Here is a 21,802-nt window from a genome sequence, read left to right as displayed (position 1 = left end):
ATAGTCACAAACTACCGGCCTCTGTTTCGGGAATATGCCAAGCCGCTAATTACCTAGGGGTCAAAATCTCTGCTAAAATTAGTGATATCATTACAGTAAATTACGATGCTTTAGTGAAATCAACAGCTCTCTTATTGAAAAAATGGCACAAACTACCCTTGAATATCATAAGTAGAATTAACATGATAAAAATGAAAGTACTACCGAAGTTTCTCTATCTTTTTCGATCTATACCGCTGGCTTTAAATAATTCTTTTTTCAAGAAGCTTGATGGAATGTTCAGCAGCTTCATCTGGAGTTATAGGAAAGCACGCAGATCTCTAACGCTACTTAAAGGCTCTTTAGACACAGGAGGTCTTAACTTTCCAGACTTTAAATTATACTTTTGGGCTACTTTTATTAATCGTTTGCCTTCTTTGCTTAATCCAGACACGCAACTTTTCTATCATACTATTTTGTTAAAATCAGACGCCAGAATGTTTTTGCTAAGATTGAATGACCCCAATTACTTTAAAAGGGTCAGATTTAAGACTGCAAGGGATATTGCGAAAATTTGGTTTAATAGGTTGTCTTTCTGTAAAATTTATTTTTTCACCCTAAATTATTGCTCTGGGGAAACCCGGGTTTTCCTGGGATTTTTAATGATGGTCAAGCAAAATCATGGTCTGTTTTTTGAATTGTCACATTAGGGGATCTTTATGCTACTCAGGGCTTTCTAGATTTTGTTGCACTTAAAAATGTATATAACTTGACCGAGGAAATGAGGTTCAAATATATGCAGATTTATGACTTTCTGATTCGTAAGATGAAAATCTTGGAGGTTGTAGATTCGGACATATGGAACCATTTATATTCATCCAAAACAAAATCTTTGATCAGTGAATGGTATAGCTGCTTGGTTTCATATAAGATTGATGACTGCTCCAAGTTGGCGGAGAAATGGAGCCGGAAATTGAGACTCCCGATTAATTCCAACCAGATCGCTCACTCTCTCTCAAATTTAAATAATTTGGTGCAGTCATCAAGTCTAAGATTGCAACAATTTAAAACAACGTGTATGTTATACTATACCCCTGAAATGATCCTCAAATGGTCGGCAAATACTCTAACTAGCGATCGCACGAAATGCCCTAAATGTGACCTGTTACGTGCTAATATAGAGCACATGTTGTTTTCCTGCCCCGTTCTAAACAAATTTTGGCTTGCCTTTGATCAAGCTTTGAAACTAAAACTGGCTAGACCTCCTTCTCTCTCGTCTTCTCTTATATTATTAGATATACATGATGTTTTTCTTCCCCAACCGTCCTTAATAACTATCTTATTATCCTGTGCAAAATTGACCATTGCTCGTGCTTGGATTTCCCCCCAACCTTCACATATAATGGAATGGTGGGCCTTGGTCAATGAAATTTATAACATGGAAGCTGCCTTGGCGAGGCTTAGAGGTGTTCAAGCCTTATGTAAATTCAAAAAAATTTGGGGTAATTTTATTTAGAATGCTAAAGCACTAATCCTTTTCAGATCTATAACTCAATATGTTATTTTGGCGTCCCTTGTAATATTCTTCTTTTCCTCTCGTTTGTCTCCAATGATTGTAATGTGACTACGGAATTCTTTTTTTTTGTTCATTCTGCCACTTCATGTCTATTATGTTTAAGATGACTCTTCCCTTGTAAGCTATGATATGATCCGTTTTGTCTTTGTTAACCTTTTTCTTTTTCCCACCTCTCTTGCTGTTAATAAAAAATAAAAATAAAAAAAAAGCAAATTAAGCACATTTTGCACACCCTTAGTGAGTGAGAGAGCCTGCAGGTGACAGAGAAAGTGTGAGCGTGAGCCTGCCTGTGTGTGCGTGTACACACATATACTCACATAATCGGAACTACCAATAGCCTGCCCACCTTTGGGTCAGGTATTTTACACCAACCACGTGGGATCATTCTATTGATACTCCAGAAAACTTCCATGTTTACTTATTTCCGGCCCGAATGCAGTGTTTGGAGGTCATAAGACTTCTCAGTGACGCGAGTTTTCACAGTGTTGGGTGTACTTTTTTAATACATAGCAGTAAGGAATTCCACTTAATGCTTGTTTAACTGTTATATAGTGGTGTTAACTATAAGGTCTATAAGTGGTTTTAACTATAAGGTCTTGTAGTTGTTTACTAACTACTAGGCCTCAGTGGACTCTGCATTTTCAGATATGAAGGAATGTGCACAGGGTTTCATTTTTGGGGGAAAAGTTGTCCTTTGATAGTCTGCCTTCAGAGGGGGCCGTGGGAGTAAAACCCTATTTACTCTTATTTTTCCTATAAACAATTCTTCAAAAATATGCATTTCTGCAAAAATTAAAACACAATTTAAAGAATTCAACGTTACAAAACACATCTCCAAGGTGTGCGAATACTTTGCTCTGAAAATCCCACGAGTTTTCAAGTAATTCTGGGAACATTTTAGGTATTTCTGTATGTTGCATAAATATCCTTAAAAGAGAAAGTAGTTTTCTTTGATAAATGGCAGTTTACTTTGAAATGTTCATCTAAAATGGGTATTCAGCTCTCACCGGAAATGTTTCCGAAAGTTCAAACTTAAAAAAAAACAAAAAAACTCATTTTTCGGAAGCTTCTGTGAAATTCTCATATAGTCGTAAATGAATTGTTTTCTATAAGAACTAGCAGCCCGCCCCGGCGTTGCACGGGGGCAGAAGGGGGCTGCATTTTGAGCATTTGTTTGGTCCGCCCCCCCGCCAGACCCGACCTGACCCGACATTGCCCGCCCGCCTGCCTCCCGCCCGCCTCCCGCCTCCTGCCTTACCTCAGCCGCGCTCTACCTCAGCCGCGCTCGGACTTAGCCCCCACTCTCGGGCCCCCGCCCGCCCCGACTTTGCCCGGACCGCCTCCCGCCTCCCCTTACCTGAGCCGCCGCGCCACTCCTCGCCGCACGTCACTCCTCGCAGCACGTCGCCGCTCGTGACCGCTCCTCCCCGCCTGTCATCATCACGCAGGTGTAGGTCACGGTCAGCGCTACGTCGCGGCCGGCGCTTGTTTTAGGGGACTACTTTGTTTTTAAACTTTAAGTTTTTTAATTTACGTTTATTTTTTATTTTATGCAGCCTATGTCCATCTACACACCCTGAGGATTACATCAATGTATTGTGTGTGTGGATTGGCGCTGTGGTTCCCGAGTTTACCTTGCCAAAAGGTGCAAGTTCTCTCTTTATAATAGTAGTATAGATGACAGTCTTTGTATTCTTTACAATGACGTCCCAAACGCGAGAAAGGATTACACGCGCACGGTGATTCTTCTCTTCAGTTTTACATAGCGCGAATTCGATTCGAAGGTATTGGAACGCTTTGCTAGAGCAACAGCTACCTTACGCAAGGTCACATTCCTGTTTTTTAGGCACCTGGTAATAACGGATCTGCCCAGAATCACAGAACGTTGAGCCGACGCCGAGACTCGGACCTGGTTCCCCAGTTCAAAGTCGGCAGCTCTGGCCTTAGCGCCATGTCCTTTTCCCAGATGCTCCAATGATGAGACCGAGGGATTTACAGTACTTCACTTGTGATAGCAAACAGTAACTCATTCTAATAGACGTCATGGGAAGTTACAGATGTGCTGTATATCACAATCACACACTTATACTTTCTAGCAGGCGATAACGGGGTTACAGTGGATTACGACATCATTGGGGAACACGGGAGGTGCAGTGAATTAAGACATCACTAGCCAGCACTGTAAACGACAGGAGGGAAATCTCGTTTACTATGACATCACATGGGTATGTATTCACAAACACTCAAGCAAAAGTGCCATGAGGTGAGGTGGTGCATTGTGACATCACCAGTGAAACATTCTAAAATATGAGGTCATGGGAGTGGGTGTGGAATATGACATCACTTAATCCAGCAGTGTAAAAGACGGAGTGGGGGAGGGAGGGGTGCTGTTCACTGTGACAAGTATTTAGTCACAAACACTGGAAGAAATATGCCTCGAGGTGCTGTAGTGCATCGTGACATCACACAAACATTCTAAAAGACCCACAAAAGGAAGGGACGGTGCATTATTACATCCCTCAAACCAACAATGTAAAAGACGGGTGGGAAAATACCGTTCCCTAACACATTACACAGCCATGTATTCACAAACACTCGAACTAAAGCACTCCGAGGTGCTGTAGTGCTTGTGACACCACAGTCAAACATTCTGAAAGATGTGGCCATTGGTGTTGCTTACCCTCGTTAGTCCTACTGTCCCTGGTTAGCTATTATTTGGGTTGGAAGTAGGTGTACTAGACTCCTGGTCCTCTTGAAAAGCAGTGGTGCAGTCATTTAATACTTTACTTTGACCTCAGTGTTTGAGTAATGTAACACCTTAAAATATCAGTCGAGTTCTCTGCCCCCAAAACTGCCCTTTCTGAATCTGGGGTTGGTGTAACCGTGACTCTTAGAGTATATCCATTTGTATCTCTTCCTTGAGTGACTTTACTACTTGTACATTTGCAATTTTTCTTTCTGTTTGTATCTCTTCCTTGTGTGACTTTACATCTTGTACATTTGAATTTTTTTTGTTTGTATCTTTTATGTAACGTATGTAATCCTAATTCCATATGTTTTACAACGAGTTCATATGTAAAGCACTCTGACACCTTCGGGTAAAGTTTGCGCTATATAAAATTGCATTAAATAAATAAATAAATAAATAAAAAACACAATCCATCATTGTAAAAGACGGAGGGGAGGCATTGTTCACTATGACACCATATATTCACAAACACAAGAACAAAGGTGCCTTTAGGGGCTGTGGTGCGTTGTGACATCACACAGTAGAGCATTCTAAAATACGTGGTCATGAAAGGGACGGAGCGTTGTGGCATCACGCAATCCAATAGTGTAAAAGATGGGAGGGGAGATATTGTTCACTATGACACCATATATACACAAACACTAGACCGAAGGGGCTGTGATGCATTATGACATCACACAACCAAACATTCTAAAAGGTACGGTCACGAGCGGGTCGGTGCATGATGACATCATGCAAGCAAGCCTTCTGATGGCAGTGGATTAGGAAAGGAACCGCGTCTGCGATGTGACATCACGTAACCGAAGGCTTGCGAAGGACCGGGAGATGCAAGATTATCATGACGTCACAGAATTCTTTTTTTAGTAAAGAAACTGAAAAAAACACAGATGCAATTCGATCTCATACAATCAAAGGCTAGCTTTGCAGGTACATGGGGTCAGGTGATTGTCACTTGCGCGCGCAGGCCTATAATACCAGGTCCTCAGGCTCACAGGAGTGCGTTGGACAACCAGCAGATGTATTTACGCCCGACTCTGCAGACTGACGGACGTATCCAACACTCATGCAACTACGTCCACACTTGGTGTGGAGCGCGCTGCATGCAAAGCGAGGCACTGTGTGCTCAGGAGTCTGTTTTGTATAAGGAACGTGAGTTCACTGGCTTGTAAAGTATAATAAAACACCCCAGAAAGGCCTTGTGGACAACATGAGATGCAGGCAAAGCAGGGGCATAGCAGGGCACCCCTTAAAGGACCAGCGCGCTATTAGCTACAGTGCCTCTGTGAAGGCGCACATAACAAGGGGCAGAAAGGGGGCGGGTGTTATATGGGTACAGGTCATCGGTAATTCAGAGCAGATTCCCCTGGATTTGCTCACCGTTATCTCGACTTCGCCTAGAGATGTCGCCGTTCCCAGGAGCTGAAAGTGAGAAGCTCGGAATGAGGGCCGATATAAGTATATTTAGTGGCATCCCTTATGAATGTGGCACGCACATACAACCTCTTACCTCTTTTTTTTTTTCAAATATATTTCCATTAATGAAAGGTCTGTGTCCTGGTTCCCGTGAGTCGATCATGCAGTGCTACTTCCAGGCCCCTTCTCTGTGTCTAACCTGGGCCCTCGGGGTGGCCCTCCTGGAGAGGGACGGGGTGCGCCTGGGGGGTGATTCGGTGCCTGGGGGACCCTGGCTTCCTGCGTCTCCACCCGAGAACGAAGAATCGCCACAGACGCCTCTCAGGTAGCCGGCCGCATGCAGACAGACATACCAAGACTGACAGCCCACCATGCTTAGAAAGCGTCACATTTTTGCATACTGTTGCTTTATTAAACTCAGACAAACCCCACAAGCATCTCGCGCCATGCAGGAGGGTACAGTTCCTACTGGACTTCGGCTCCTTCATTCACACAGCCCCGTCCAGACCAGAAGCTATTTAGGGTCTCTTAAAGGTACAGTGCTGTCGAGACCAACAGCGTCGTAGCCTGCTGATGTCAGCGCCATCTACAAACAAGCGCTCGTGTGGCAGCAGGAGGGAGGGATTCACTCGCGGAAGCGATAATTGCGAACAGATGGGCCGTGCGCTCCCGCAAGTGAATATCCTGACGTGCACGCGTTGCCATTGAAGGCAATGGAACGCGTGCACGTGCTTGGCTGAGAAGCCTAAGCGCTCGTAAAAGGTCTTTTTCCTTTGCAGCGCATGCGCGCTGCGAAGGTGAGGCCTAAAAAGGATCAGCAACTATTCATTGATGAATAGCCTCGCGGTATCATTACTCTCTCTTCTGGGCTCACTAGGGGATGTAGCAAGTCGGGCCAGAGAATCAGATCATCTTCAGACAATTCTGGTGAAGTCTGCGAGGTTGGTGGTATTGTTGAAGTAGATGGAATGGTACTGTCCCTGGCTGAAAACATTGTCATCTGAAACAGTACCATTTTCTGCCTCTTATCAGACTTTCATGAGTATTAAATGATCCTTTAGTCACCCTCAGCCATTTGTCAACTATACGTACTGATGTATTTAGTCGATTGAAGGCACATGCATTGGTCCATGGTTGGCACCTTTAGTGCTCCCTGTACTGTGTTGAAGATATCTCTTTCCTCCATAGGATGTCTCTTATTTCTGGTATGGCTGACAAACCTACTTGTTTAATATGAGTATTCAGTAGTCTCGCCTTTCCCTTCTGAGAGTTAGCGATGTACATGTGATCGCCACCTGATATGTTGTGTCTTAATATCGCCTTTATCAGCTTCAGAAATTCCTACTGTTTCGTGTTCACTAGTCAGATGTGGAGGACTCCCTTCCTTGTGTGTTTCTGATTGCAATAATAACTCATTGATTGCTTCAAACATGCAGAACATTTGCTCACACTCGACTGACATGGGGACCAATTCTTCAGGCTTGACTTTGGAGAGATTTGATATGGCACCCATTTTTAACTCTCCATTGTGCTGGAACAGATACTGCCCTGATGCACACTGATCTTGAGGATGATGGAGTTGTCAGTGATAGGGTCTGTAATGTTAAAGACACCATTGGTGTGTCAGTTTAGCCATAGTATGCACGGAGATTACAGCTCAATGAGCAGGGCTGTGTGTGGAGTGGTTGTTTTTACAGTTTCACTTGTAATGAATTTCTCGGTTGAGGTTCTGCTACTTGAGGCCGGGATTCAATGGTTGTGGCTATTGTGATTGCTGTGCTTGTCTATCCCTGAAGTCTCAGTGGATGCTACCTTTGTGACGTGTTTTATTTTGTGTGCCATTTGTCTTAGTTGTGCCATGGATTGGTAGTTCTAACTGTGACTGTGCTGTAGTCATGGAACCAAATTAGGAATGTTGACTTTGAAGGTGGAACAATCTTACAGTTTTTTTGTTTGGGAATGAAGGATTGTTCTTGACGATACTCAGGCGGGTGCTTGGATAGCATAGTAGTCCTATACATCCTAGCACTGGTGCTGGATTTCTGGAAGGCCTGACCTATGGGACTTGGATGCTTTAGAATCCTCTAATTTAGTGTTTGTTGTATTTTATTAAGCTTTGAGGCTGCTATAGGCGGCTGTTTCGAGCATGCTCATAATGTGGGTTCTTCACCATCTGAATCCTTGTACTCTTAGTCACCTGTCAGGAGAAATAATTCTGTGAGTGTGGCATATTTGTATAACAATGTAGGACCATCATGAGTTTTATATTTTAATCTTTTTTACTAGCAATTTCGCGTAAACAAAATGGCTATTCCATAAAATGGGAAAAGATTGACCCACACAAATTCACAAAACAATTAGTCAACCAGGCATACCCACACATCATTAACTGCCTGGACCCAGCCCTAAATCACTCCGAGGTCCTGTTGAACTTCGCAGAAATTCTGACATTAGCCAAGAGACTACTTACGGGGAAGGTAACCAATAAACACACAGTAAGGAAAGGTTGGTTTAATCACAACTGCACGAGAGCTCTAACTGACCTAAAAACCGCCCTCCATAAAAAACCAAGGGATGCGGGCCACATTCAACTTCTGAGAAGAAAATACAATCTGGAACGTAAACTAAAATTACAACAAATGAAAGAGAAACTCTGGAACGACCTAGATAAGAGCTCTCTATCAAAAAACAGTAAGGACTTTTGGAGAACAATCAGATCCCCCTTCTTCTCGGATAATAACCCTCCCAAGATAGAGGTGGCTATAGATGAGCGAACTTGGATAGCTCACTACGAACAAATATTCAAAGACCAAGGAATCACAGACCATCCACCTCACCAACACAATGAAGTACAATACCCAATTTCAATATCTTTCGACATCTCAGAAATCCTGGTGGCCTTGGATAAAAGCAAATCCGGAAAAGCCCCGGGTCCGGATGGCGTGCCTGTGGACCTTTTTAAAAGCAACCAGGAGCTTTGGGCACCCATCTTAATGAGAGTATGTACAGCAGCAGCTAGTGAGGGCATCTTGGACTCCTGGACTAGATCAATCATGGTCCCCATCTTTAAGAAAGGGGACCGACAGGACCCAAAATGTTATCGCCCCATATCCCTTCTGGATTCCCTTGGTAAAGTGGCGGGAAGGGTTATTCTGGAGAGACTGCAATTGTGGAGTGAGGAAAAGTCCATCATTTCGGATTTACAATTCGGATTTAGAGAAGGCCTTGGGACAGTTGAGCAGGCACTTAATCTCAGCCTCATAATGGCCAAATATATGCACGCAAAGAAATCGACGGTATACATGGTCTATGTAGACCTGTCTGCCGCTTTCGACTGCGTTGCACATTCAAAACTATTGACAGTCCTAAGAGAGATGAATGTGGACCCCTCATTGCTGGATCTTCTCAGAGAGCTGTATTCGGGGGCCTCGGCCAGAGTCCGGTTCGGAAAGAACGGCGAGGTGACGGCACCATTTGGCGTGGAGCGAGGAGTTAGGCAGGGCTGCGTCCTAGCCCCCTTTCTTTTCTCGCTCTACACAAACGGCTTGGAGGAGGCGATGCTGAGGGGGGCCCAGGACCTCCCAAAAATGAAACAGAGACCGATTCCAGCGCTCCTCTACGCGGATGATGCCGTCATCCTGGCTCGAACCCCGCGTGAACTCCAGCACTCTCTAAACAGATATACCACCTTTATGAATTCCCTGGATCTAAAGGTCAACACAAAAAAAACTTTTGTCATGATCACGGGGAGGGCGAAGAAAGGCAAAAAAAACATCTTTCTTGATAGCCAACCTTTGGAGATCGCCACACAATACCCATACCTCGGGATCTTGATTGATGATAACCTAACATGGAAACCAGCAGTAGAAGCGAGATGCCACACTTTTAAGCGCTCAATAGCAGCCCTGCAGGCCTTTTCTCGGAAACTGGGCAGGAGGCGCCCAGCTGAACTGTTAAGAATCTACAACGCCAAGTGCCAGGCGATAGCTCTCTATGGAGCAGGGGTCTGGGGCCACACAGACGTTGGAGCCCTCCAAATAATCGAAAACCGATTTGTAAGATTTCTTCTTGCTACCCCAAAAGGCTCATCAAATTACGCCTCCCACATGGAATTGGGAATTCCTTACTTGCAGGATCTCCTTAAAATTCAGCCATTGCTTTTGTGGAGGCGTATTTGGACCTCGGAAGCCAACACACTAACACAGTCGATAGTGGCCGACATAATGTCACTTGACCACGCCCACAGAATAAAATGGCTTCGCTACATCAGAAACTCTTTTACTGACCTTGGCCTCGAAAAATACTACCTCCATCCAGAATCATTAGTTGCTCTCCCAAAAAAGGAACTTAAGGAACTCGCACTACGGCACTTGGAAACATTAAGACTGTCAACCGAGTCAGCAAAACCTTCAGTGGTTCACGCGAACACAGTCCAGCAAACGTTTGGCATCCAACCGTATCTTACTCTCGATACCAAAACATACGAGAGGATGCTGCTTACCAGGCTCAGACTGAACCTCTTTTTTAGACTGGTCGCCTTTCCCCTAAACAAAGCCTGGGACCCAAACCTGCCTCTGTGTCCTTGTGACGCGAAATCAACCCAATCCAATATCCATGTCATCTTATTCTGTAAATTTTATCATCCCCACAGAAAATATTGGATACTTCCGCTATGCAGGCGATGGGGCCTCAGACAATGTCGACCGGCCTTCCTAAGACTGCAAACCTTAGAGTCTGAAGAAGTCTGCTACCTGGTCTTAAACTTTTTAAAATGTATTTTGAATCACAGAAAAAACCTTTAGCAAATTGCACTAGGGAAAAGAAAGAAAAACATAATGATTTAATGATTGAAGACTTTCTGAAACAAAAACTTCTTTTCCTTATTTTTTTTTTTTTTTAAACAAAGAATACTCATTTCCCTTTTGCCTAACTGCACAAATGTTTTTTATGAAATGGTCTTTGTTAAATTACGTATATATGAACTTTTATGCTGATTGTTTCTTTTATGGTTTTCTATGTGATTAACCGAATAAAGAATTATTATTATTATTATTATTATTAAATTAGGAATGTTGACTTTGAAGGTGGAACAATCTTACAGTTTTTTTGTTTGGGAATGAAGGATTGTTCTTGACGATACTCAGGCGGGTGCTTGGATAGCATAGTAGTCCTATACATCCTAGCACTGGTGCTGGATTTCTGGAAGGCCTGACCTATGGGACTTGGATGCTTTAGAATCCTCTAATTTAGTGTTTGTTGTATTTTATTAAGCTTTGAGGCTGCTATAGGCGGCTGTTTCGAGCATGCTCATAATGTGGGTTCTTCACCATCTGAATCCTTGTACTCTTAGTCACCTGTCAGGAGAAATAATTCTGTGAGTGTGGCATATTTGTATAACAATGTAGGACCATCATGAGTTTTATATTTTAATCTTTTTTACTAGCAATTTCGCGTAGGATGTACACTTGCTTGCTTTTAAATGTTTTAGCTAATAATTCTGAGGCAAACAGTCAATATTGGATATACTTTTTGATCCACCCTTGCATATATATTCATCTTTTATTACTGTACAATGGCCTTAAGCCTTGGAATTTGGAGAAAAAAAACTGTTTGGGCATTTAAGAAAAAATAGATATATGAATCAACTTTTTTAGAATGCATGTTGTGTAATTTAGAAGGATCTTTAAACCCAGCCACCTATGTACCATGACACCACACATACATTGAAAATCATAATCACTATCCTTGAATGAGTCTGCAAATGCTATTATCTTACATGCGCTTATTTTGATACCCAATAACAAAGTAGGTTTATGCATACATGTTGAACTCTCTATTCTTGCTTCCTTATGTTTACTGCCTATACCCAATCGTCCTGAGTTGCCCTCTGTTGTTGACTCGTTCAAGGGGCATTATGCTTTATTCTCCCATGGGTTAATAGTAACAGTTTTGTTTGTGGTCCTCCCCATGTTGCCAATTTTAGGAACCCCTCTTTTTACGTCATTGTAATGCTCTTTAACATCCTCAACTTAATATAGTTTCTAAACACTGCCTTTATCTTCTCTGTAATATCCTTCCACAGAGCAGTGTGTGTTTTCGGGTTGTTTTGAGCATGAAATGCTTATAGCAATCCTCTGGCGTTTGAAGACTTAATTGGCTAACACCTTCAGCTCAGAACCTAAAATGTATTTTTCCAATTGTCCTGGGCTCCATGACAACTGTTTGGCGTTGTCTTGAAAGTTATTGGTGCGTTTGTGGCTGAGGTTATCGCGTGATTGTAACACACACCTTCCAGTGTGATTCGGGAGTATAATACAGCTGTCTGATTGTCTGTCTGCTCTTTCAGTCCTCTACATTTTGGGGGCCCACTGTGGTGGACAGACACATTGTTGCTGATTGATTTTTCTCAAGTATTGCTCTCCTTCTCTTAATTTCTTACTGAAGATTTAAAAACTTGCTTCTGTTTGCTGTTCTGCACATGCACTATAGACCGCATGCATTAAATAACCCAGTGTGATTATTATTGCAAATATCAATTGCTAAAATGTATCGTACTTGATAAAAAAAGGTTTTCGCAGGACACAGGAAAAACTCGTAATGGCACAATTTTGACCCCACAGAGTCGATTGATATAGGTATATGACATTTCAGAAATGTACTCCATAATTTATGATGATGGCCAAAGAAGAGTTTGTCTAATCACCATCTTCAGATGAAGAGAAGGGTGATGAAGAAGAATTATGTTTTTATGATACAAGGATGTTTGACGTAGGAGAGGAGGATAGTTTGGCTCATTTTAAGGAGGATAATGTTAAAGTGCTAAGAAATCCCAAGTCAGAAAGCTTGTTTGAGACGGGGGCGTTCATCATCCTATATCCAAAGAATGGTGGCCTTTGGAGCATGTGTCAGAGTATTTGCAAAAGTAAGGAAGGCACTGGAGCCAGAAAAGAGAGAGATTTTAAGGTAGGAAGTTGCCTAAAATATGCCTAATACTAGAATTGGACCAGAATATAGCAAACTATATGATTAATCTGGGCAAATACATTAAGGCTGGATTAGAGAAAGTATGTATAGTGTGTAAAGATAACATTTTATATGTGATTGTTCCAGTAGCAAGGATATTTGATATGACCGAAAAAGCTGTGAGGAAGGGTATTCATATTTATAGGCATTGCTTCTTTCCTAGACCTCCTGGATATTGGTGTCTACGGATCGCGGGGTGCGACCTTTAATGGAGCGGCATGCCTTCATGTAGTGAATGTTTCCATGAGCTGTGAACTGATTGTTTCCATGAGCTGTGAACTTTTTGCCCCTTGCTGGGCACTGCGAGGGGCGATGGGACGGTCCCCCACAGTATCCGCATGGCCATGTTATCCGGTTCCTTCCTTTGTCTGACTGCTTCTGTGCGTTGGCGGTGATGGGGTTAACTGGCTTTGTCTTGACAGGTTTTTGAAGTGCAGCCTCCATGTGCTCTGCCTGCACTCTCGATAATTCCTCGGTCCTGCCAAGGGTGAGGATGTCCACAAAGTGATTTTCGAGACTCTTCTAGGATCATTTCTCACAGTTTCGGAGAGGCGCACCCTTGAATAATCTGTCCCCTTATCTCTTCTGTCTCGTCGTGAAAACCACATGTGCTGGCTAGCTCTTTCAAGCGCACGTAAAACACTTCCAGGGATTCTTCTAGCTGTTGTCACGCCTGCCTGAATATGAATCTTTCATAATCTTGATTCGCCATAGGCTCGAAGTGAGCTGGTAGGGAAAGTCATATTCCAGCTAATTGTACTCCATTTTTTATTAAACTAATAGCAAATAATGTAATATTATTCACTATTAGTATAATTTAAAAAATTTGACAAAAAACAAGGAGACTGAAGCCCTCACCAACGTCCATAAGGACAAGCTGCTTTTGTTCCTGGCACTGATCTTGCCACTTGTGACGCTAGGGGTCACAAAGGCAATGTCAGGGGTCACAAGGGGCATGCCAGGAGTCGCCACACGACCCCCTAAATGGCGTCAATTGTGTGTGTATGTGCGGGGGGGGGGTGACACCCGAAACACCTCCTGAAACTACTTCCCTGAGTTTGGTTGCTCACTTGAAAGAGGATTTGTAATTTGGTTTTGCTGTTCTTCAAAGCTTTCTTCTGTGATCCCTTTTACCTTGTGTTCTTCACTCAGACCCCTCCCTCCCCCAAATAATTTGTGAGAGGTTCACTAATACCAAGATAGAGGATTCATTAGAACAACTTCCTTTCGGTAGGTTTTTGTAAAGTTGTTTCTAATGGATATGTATCTTCTCAGAGATTTCATATTGCCTTCCCATTTTTGAGTGATAGGAATATTATTTCCCTAAACTCAGTATTTTTGTTGCTTCTGTCTTTAAAGTCTGTCTAAAAGTTGTGGCATAAACTAAGCAAATAAAGCAATGGGATTTCAGGAAGATGCATAGACTTCAGAAAAACTACCATAGTAGTTGAATCATTTGTTCTTCTGGCTGCTGCTTACTGGTGTTACCTTTCTGCAGCTGGTAATCAAGGTGCTTGTGAACTGTAGTGAGTTCACAAAGCCTGCAGTTAGTTCCACAGCCTCTCTTTTGTTGTCTGTGATGACACTCTGAACCAGTCACTCAATATCAGTCGTTTTTAGGTCGAGCCTGTCCCATTCCGTAGGAATGGATAGGATTGAATTCATGTCGGCAAAATCCTCTTCAAACTAAGGGGTTTCAGCCCGGCGTTTTCTTGCAGTTCACGTGAACATGCACGAGCATTCACGGCCAGGGCTTCTCCTCCCCTAGCAGCACTCCTCCCACACCAGCAACTCCCCCCTCCCACACCAGCACCTCCCCTCTCTCTCCCCGCAAACACAGCCTTGCCATAGCAGCACTCCTCCCACACCAGCACCTCCCCCCTCCCACACCAGCACCTCCCCTCTCTCTCCCCGCAAACACAGCCTTTCCTTTCATTTCTCCTCCCCCTCCCCTACCACAGATCGTGTCACTGTGCTGGCCGCCACACTCGGCGTCTGCATTTTGCCATTCCCCCTCCCCCACCACAAAGCACGCCTCTTATGTTAGTCCCTTCGACTCCACTCTGCTGGCCGCCATGTCCGTCCTTCCTCACTCTCACGAATCCACCTTTACCCCTCATTCTTTTATCTTGTTTTCTTGTCCACGTCCGCGCGGCCACAGCACAGGATCACTGCTTGCAGCTCCAGCTCGGATCTTTTGATCAGACAGGCTCATCCTTGAAGAGTTCAAAGCAGACTGCACATTCACGCATTTATCTGAGGTGCAGAAAACCGTGTTAGAAGAGCGTTTCAAAGCTGAGTAACCTTCCTGACAAACACAGCCGGTGCTCCGGTTCGCGGCCACAACACAGGACACAGCCCCTTCTGAAAGCTTGCCTTCTCTTGTTTTTCCAATTATGCCTGCATGCCATTGATGAGCTTTTTAAAATGTTTTTCTTCTTAACAAAAAAAGTGCGCAGTTCTGATGCCGCCCGAAACATAGCGCTTTGTTTTGTATTTAGTTAGACTGTGTAGCATAGCCCTTTGTTTCGTATTTAGTTAGACTATGAAACATAGCGCTTGCAAAGTTGTGCCTCTCACACGGATCTGTGTGAGTGCTTTCAGCTCTGCTGCCTGTGGCGTCTACTTGCCCCTCTCTCTCACAAGGTACACAGAGTCTACACCCCTCTCTCTTCGTCTCTTTTCTCCCTCTCTGGCTGGTCATCTCTCTTATTCTCCTGTTTCCCGCTCGCTCGCTGTCCTGCTCCCTCTCTCTCGGTCTCTTTTGCTCTCTTTCACATTGTCTCGCTTCTGCTCTAGATGTGTGTCTCTCTCTCTCTCTCTTCCTCTTATCCCTTTCCATTCTGCTTTCTCTCCTCTCTCTTTAGCTCTTATCCTTTTCTTTGTTCTCTCTTTATATACCCTCTCACTTTATTGTTATTTCTCCTTCTGTCTTTTTCTTACTCTCTCTCTTCCTTTCTCCCTCCCTCATTTCCTCTCTCCCTCTCATCCTCTCTTCTTCTCTCCCTCTCATCCTCTCTCTCTTCCTCTCTCCCCCTCTTCCTTCCTCCCTCCTTCCCTCTCTTTCCCTTCCTCTCTCCCTCCCTCCCTCTACCTACTTTCCTCCCTCCCTCCCTTCTCCGCCTCTTCTCTCTCTCCCTTCCTCTTTCCTACCTCTTTCCGTTCCTTTCTCTCTCCCCACCTCCCTCCTTCTCTCCATCCCAACCTCTCTCCCTCCCACCTGCCCTCCGTCCCTTCCTCCCCTTCCCTCCTTTCCTCTATCTGCCCTTCCCTCTCTCCATCAATCCCTCTTTCCGCACCTCCCTCTCTCCCACCCTACCTTTCTATATCCCTCCTTCTCTCTGTCCCTCCCCCTCTCCCTCCTTTCCTCTCTCCCTTCTTCCCTTCTTCCCTCTCTACTCCCTTTCTCTTTCCTTCCCTTCCTCTCTATGTTCCTCCCTATCTCCCCACCTCCCTCCCACCCCCTCTCTATCCTCTCTATCCTTCCCTGCCTCACGCTCTCCCTCTCTCCGTCCCTTCCTCTTTCCCTCCCTACCTCCATTCCTCTCTCTGTCCCTCCCTCTCCCTCTCCCCCTCCCTGCCTCTCTCCATCCCTCCTGCTCTCCCTCCCTCCCTCTCTCACTCCCTCCCTCTCTCCGTCCGACTTACACACGTACAGGCACGAGCGGAGGTGCCATCTGGCTTTCCTCTCGCTCTCCCAAGTGCACGCGCCTTGCTCCGCCTCTCTGTGCCAATATACGTCTCCCTTCAGCAGTCACCTCCCTGCTTTTCGATGCGCTCAAGTGTTTCCCACTTGAGTGGGCCCCTCCCCTGCCAGCCACTCACCCATGTCCCTTCTGGCATTAACTACTCGCCCCCTTGGCACTCACCCTTCACCTCCATGGCACTAGCCCTTCACCCCCCTGGCCTGGCAGCTACCCTTCGCACCTCGCACTCACCCTGCCCCTCCCTGGCACTCACTCCTCACCTCCCTGGCACTCACCCTTAACCCTCCTGGCACTAGCCCGGTTTCCCCAAGAACAAAAAATAACAAGCATTGGTATAGCCTATAGGTGTCGTCTTTAGGACCTTATAAGTGTTTAGCCACGCAAAAATTGATGTTGCACCAGCGATATTGTGCTGCATATCAAAATACTTATAAGGTCCCAAAAGCGAGACCTATTGGCTATGCCAATGCTTGTTTTCCATTCTTAGCTAAGCACAGTTCATTATTTTGGCTGTGGTGGTGCTTCATAATGCATCAGTACAAAAAGATGAAGTGTTACCAGTTAGTCATTTTGTCACAAAACAACCAGCAAAAATGTTTTAGCTAAAGATGATAGACCACTTGTTCATCATTTAAAAAAATGTTGTGGTACATTCCAACAGTATTTCTATTTTGCGCACGAGCAGGAACATTAGTTTATGTACATCATTTATTGTAGCCTAAGTTTAATCACATGTAGCACATTTTTACAACTAGAAGAAACATAACAAAAAACATGTTCTCACTTGTTCTTTTTTATCTGTGTTTCTCCATGCAGAATCCTTGCCTGCTGCATCTCAGGGTCTCCTCCCCATCTCAGCATTTCCTGCAAGATCATTACCTTTGTTGGCACAAATCAATCATAACCCCATCCTGGCAGCAGGTCCACCAGCAGACTATCACTCTGACTCTGCTGAATCCATGGATGAGATCCCTGTTGCTCAGACCTGTCTTGGTAGTGCCGAAGTGCCGAGTTACAGCCGCAAAAGCCATCACTATGCTAAGAGCAGTTTAGGAAACTTTCAAAAGAACATGATTCCTGCAAGGCAAAGCAGAGGTGAAAATCCCAGGAATTCTCCAGAGCAATACTCAAAGAGGAAGAGTTTCCTACGATCCCTGGACACGAGACAAAAGTTTGAACTGTCCCCAAAGATGCCCTCAGTCTTTGTAAGTGAAGGCAGTGCACAGTTGCCTGACCCTAATTTCAGCTCGAGAGTAAGCCCAAAGGAAGCTCTGTCTGGACATCACAAAAGGAAATGGCCTCATGCGAGCCATAATGGACCTCATGTACCCATCGTTGTCAGAAGTGAATATTCAGATGTGGGCAGCCATATCACAATGGCATAGATCATACTTCTCAAAGAAAGCCTGGTAGTAAAATAAAACATCTAAGCACCCATTCGTGGACAAAGGATTCACTTCTGAGTGAAAGCAATTGAAGAATGTGTCTTCAGTTAATTTTTTTTGAGAACATTTAAGTCAAGCACTGTAAGGGAGAGCACTGTCATGGAAGAAAAACATCACCTTCACAATGAGCAGAATGCTGAGAAACGTGTTGCCTTTCAATTTCTTGAATGACGACCAGGCTGTTTTCTTCCTGTTGAAGGCTGTAGCACATGCGACAGTCATGCAAGGGAAGAAGCTGATGTGAAGTTGCATTGTACAAGGTTTGCGTCTACTTGTGGTGTACATTGGTACTAAAACTAGGAACATTGATGGCCTTTGGAAAGTACTGAGTTGTTCAAAAATGTTGTATGTTACTACTACATAGCCAACATTTAATTCCTTAAAGGTGCTTGGGGGCTAAACTATTGAATGTTTTGCAGCACTGTGTCTCACATCCGTAACACTGTGACTTGCTGCAACATAGGTTACAATTTGTTAGAAGAGAGTGTGCTTTTCAAGACACGCACTCCTCTTTAAGTGTCATTTATTTGTACTGAACTCTTAAGGGGTGTCTCCTGAATAGCAGGGCAATTACCACAAGCACTGTTACCACATGTCATTGAACTCCTGCGCAAGGACCACTACCAAGAATCCTGAAAATTGTCCAATAGTATTCTTTCACACGTGTTGAGGATTGGTTGAAACTAGCATGTTATCCTCAAGCAATTAAAAATAACATGCTGCATAGATTTATTTTTCACTAAACTTGTAGTTCATCACCTTCTCTTTGAAAGAAGAAATATAATCAGCCTTGCAACCATTTTCAGAGAAAACATCACTGATTGTCTCTACTCAGGAACATCCCATGGCACAAGAAAAGGCCTTTTTGCTAGGCCCATTTAGATTACCTTACCCTAGCTCTGCTCTGGCTTAATTCTCTCTCTGAATTTGAAGACTGACCTTCTTGCACACTTGGGTGCCCTGCTTTGAACTAGTGTGTTCTGGGTTGGATTAATCTTGTTTCGATATTGACTGCTTAGCTAGCCCGTACATGATTCTGGGGCCCAGGTAACAGTCTTCATTTTGCAGCTACATTGTGTAGTATATTTAGAGCTTGTTTGATAAGTACATTATTCCATTTAAAGAAATCGCATTTTACAATGCCAATATTAGAAGGATTTTTACAAAGCATTGGAGTGCTGTTCCCCGAAAAAGCAGACTAACACCATGTTGTTATTGACCAACACTATATAAATTCAGAAAAAGTTGGGAAATATCTTAACCTCCAAATTTTTACTCCACAAATATAATGTATCTGTTTTAGCTATTTTCCTCTTTCCTTCTTTTTTTGTTTTAGAAGGTACATGTCTTTTCACCTTCCAAATGACTGATGTACTGTACTTGTATTTGATTGTGCACTGTTGATAGAAGAAGACTGATATCAGTTGATATGCCTGGCATTCCAATATCTACCATTATAATAAATATATTTTTACCTTCTCCCTTTCAGTGGCTGTGCTCTAGAAATTTTTACGGATTTTGTTTACGACCGCTGGCTTTGACTTTTTAAATCTGTCTGACAAAGGGATGAGAATGTAAAAACAAAAACAATATGTTGTAGTGGTGGTAGTAGAGAGGACAGCTAGCAACCTGTTAATTCAGTTTCAAGCAAATTGGCATGATTGTTTATATTATGGTCACTTTTTCTACAGAGCAGAAATATAGCAACTCCGTTTTACAAATAAGTTTTCTACTGGCATAAGGAATGGAGCTAACTACTTTTGCAGGTACACCGTATTCCACAACGACTTTATACTGAGGTAAAAACTAAGCAGACTACCTGGGTACCATATTGACTGCTCATGTCATACAAAGCACAGTAGATTGATGTATCCTCAAGCTTAGATCCATCTTCCTCATTTGTAAAACTTAGTTATCTGGACAAGTAACAAAACAGGGCAACATTGTTTTATTTGGGTTTCATTAATACAGACGAAGTTTGGTTCAAACTTATTTTGCTCCATGTACTAATATGCAGGTAAACGTGGTTTTACTTCATTTTTTGATTGTGCAAAACACAATATGTTATTCATTTATCCTTGCCGATATGGACTCTATATTTTACCACTTGATAGATTAAGGAAACCTAGAGAAATACCTCACTTTTTATGTATCAGAATTAAACCCTGAGGCCTACTCTAATTTCTGTCTGATAATTAGATATATAACAGCAGATCTCCTTAAGGTAAATTACTATGTATTTTAAAAAAAACTGTGGCAGCACCTTATCATTCTGGGATATGAGAAATACCCTTTGTTGTCCCACACATTAAGTGAGTAAGCAATTAGGCAGATCAGTGTGTAATAATGCATACTAAACAATATTGCCTTAATATGAATGCTCCCATGCTATTGTTAGTCATCTTCTTCAAGGTTTTGGCTTACATTAGGCTATTCTGCGGAATTCTCAAAGACCAAGAGGTTAATACTCCTTTTGTGGCATTTATTTTGAGTAATGTCACAAGAATGTTAAAGCCAGGGACATAAGTTGATCAAGGCTAGACTGTTTGTTGGCAACCCAAAACAACTCCTGGGTCATCTCCAAAAGATTCAGAATTCCGCTTGCCAGGTGATTAGATTAAGTCTTCGAGATCAAATTAGCCAAGTTCTGCTGAGACCCCATTGGCTCCCAATTGAAGAGAGGGTCAAGATTTGTGCTCTAGTCATGATCTTTACAATTAAATATCTGGATGGTTTGGTACAATGAAATGCAAAATTGAATGTTTCTCTCCATCTGGAGTGCTGAAATATCAAAATACTGACTAGCATTAGGTTCTTCGGATTAAATGGTAGCACTGTCTCCTTCCTAGACTTGCAAAAATGAGTGTGCAGTGCAATTTAAGAGCAGCTCTAAAATCCTACTGTTTTAAATGTTTTTCTTTTTTCTGACCTGTCCTTGCTGCTTTACCTGCTCCTTGGTACCCAAGTGTTTTGGTGCCCTAAAAATACTTTCTTCACTTTTAATGATCTAGAGGATACCCCATTTATTAACCAGTGTACCTAGCTATACTTAGCTCTATTCTGCTGTATATTAATGGTTGCTTTTATATACTTTTCCTTAATTTGTATATGCTTACTGACCACTGTTTACAACATCTAAATCAGAAAATGATGAAAGCCAGAAAGTCCTCGCTTGAAACCCCCTGGCAGATGAAATAGAATACACACTTCTGAGAGGCAGTCGTAGAACTGAGATCAAATCATCTTCTTCAACAGTGCACAACAAGTGATTGGGAAATCTTAGCCAACAATAGCACAACGTGTAAGTACACGTATGTGCTGTTCATGGCTATGTTAATTAATTTGGCAAAACCTACGCAATGTCTGGAATTCCAAGAAGCAATTACTTTCCCCCACAGTAATAAAAAAAATTCTAATACAACTTGTCTTGCTCCTTCTTTGTGCAGTTATTTTGCAACTTGCGTTTTACATTGCTCTTTTTGTACCTTGTGCTTGAATTCCAGCTCTGACAATAACACTAGCATTATCTACGGTAGAAGCACACGTACTTGTTGTATACCTCTTTATCATACTTTGACAGATTACCACTTTGATTCATGATTCCAAGAATTGAATCACTGTAAAAAAATATTATCTTTTTTAGACTTGTCCGACAACAATCACTATGCCTTAAAACAAAATTGCAAATCAGCACAACAGGTTTAGAAAACCACTAAGTATTGTGCATTTTTTATTTACCTCTGAAGTGTCCATTCACTTTACTAACACTGTAATAGAACTGTAGTTACCTATTAGACACTGTGCTTAATTTTATCAACTGTCAAAGGATGGAAGATGCAGGGTTGGCTCTGGGGAATTCATATATGTGGCATCCAGCAGAAGACTTATTTGCTCATCAAGTTTTATTGAC

At 43.0% G+C, this 21,802-nt stretch overlaps 1 protein-coding gene across 2 annotated transcripts in view; it reads left to right on the top strand.

Moving 5' to 3' along the window:
* ZDHHC1 (zDHHC palmitoyltransferase 1) overlaps window positions 1-21,313 on the top strand; it is a 658,528-nt gene extending 637,215 nt beyond the window's left edge. For both annotated transcript variants that reach the window (XM_078670152.1, XM_078670151.1), the window contains exon 11: window positions 17,264-21,313. In XM_078670152.1, the coding sequence (XP_078526278.1) occupies window positions 17,264-17,832 (569 nt within the window). In that variant the 3' untranslated portion in view covers window positions 17,833-21,313. The remainder of the gene's footprint in view (window positions 1-17,263) is intronic.
* Window positions 21,314-21,802: the final 489 nt, after the last annotated feature.

Source organism: Lissotriton helveticus, chromosome 12, assembly GCF_964261635.1.
Source record: "Lissotriton helveticus chromosome 12, aLisHel1.1, whole genome shotgun sequence".
Taxonomy (NCBI): domain Eukaryota; kingdom Metazoa; phylum Chordata; class Amphibia; order Caudata; family Salamandridae; genus Lissotriton; species Lissotriton helveticus.
Note: the sequence above shows the minus strand (reverse complement) of the source record. Positions and strands in the feature narration are given on the sequence as shown.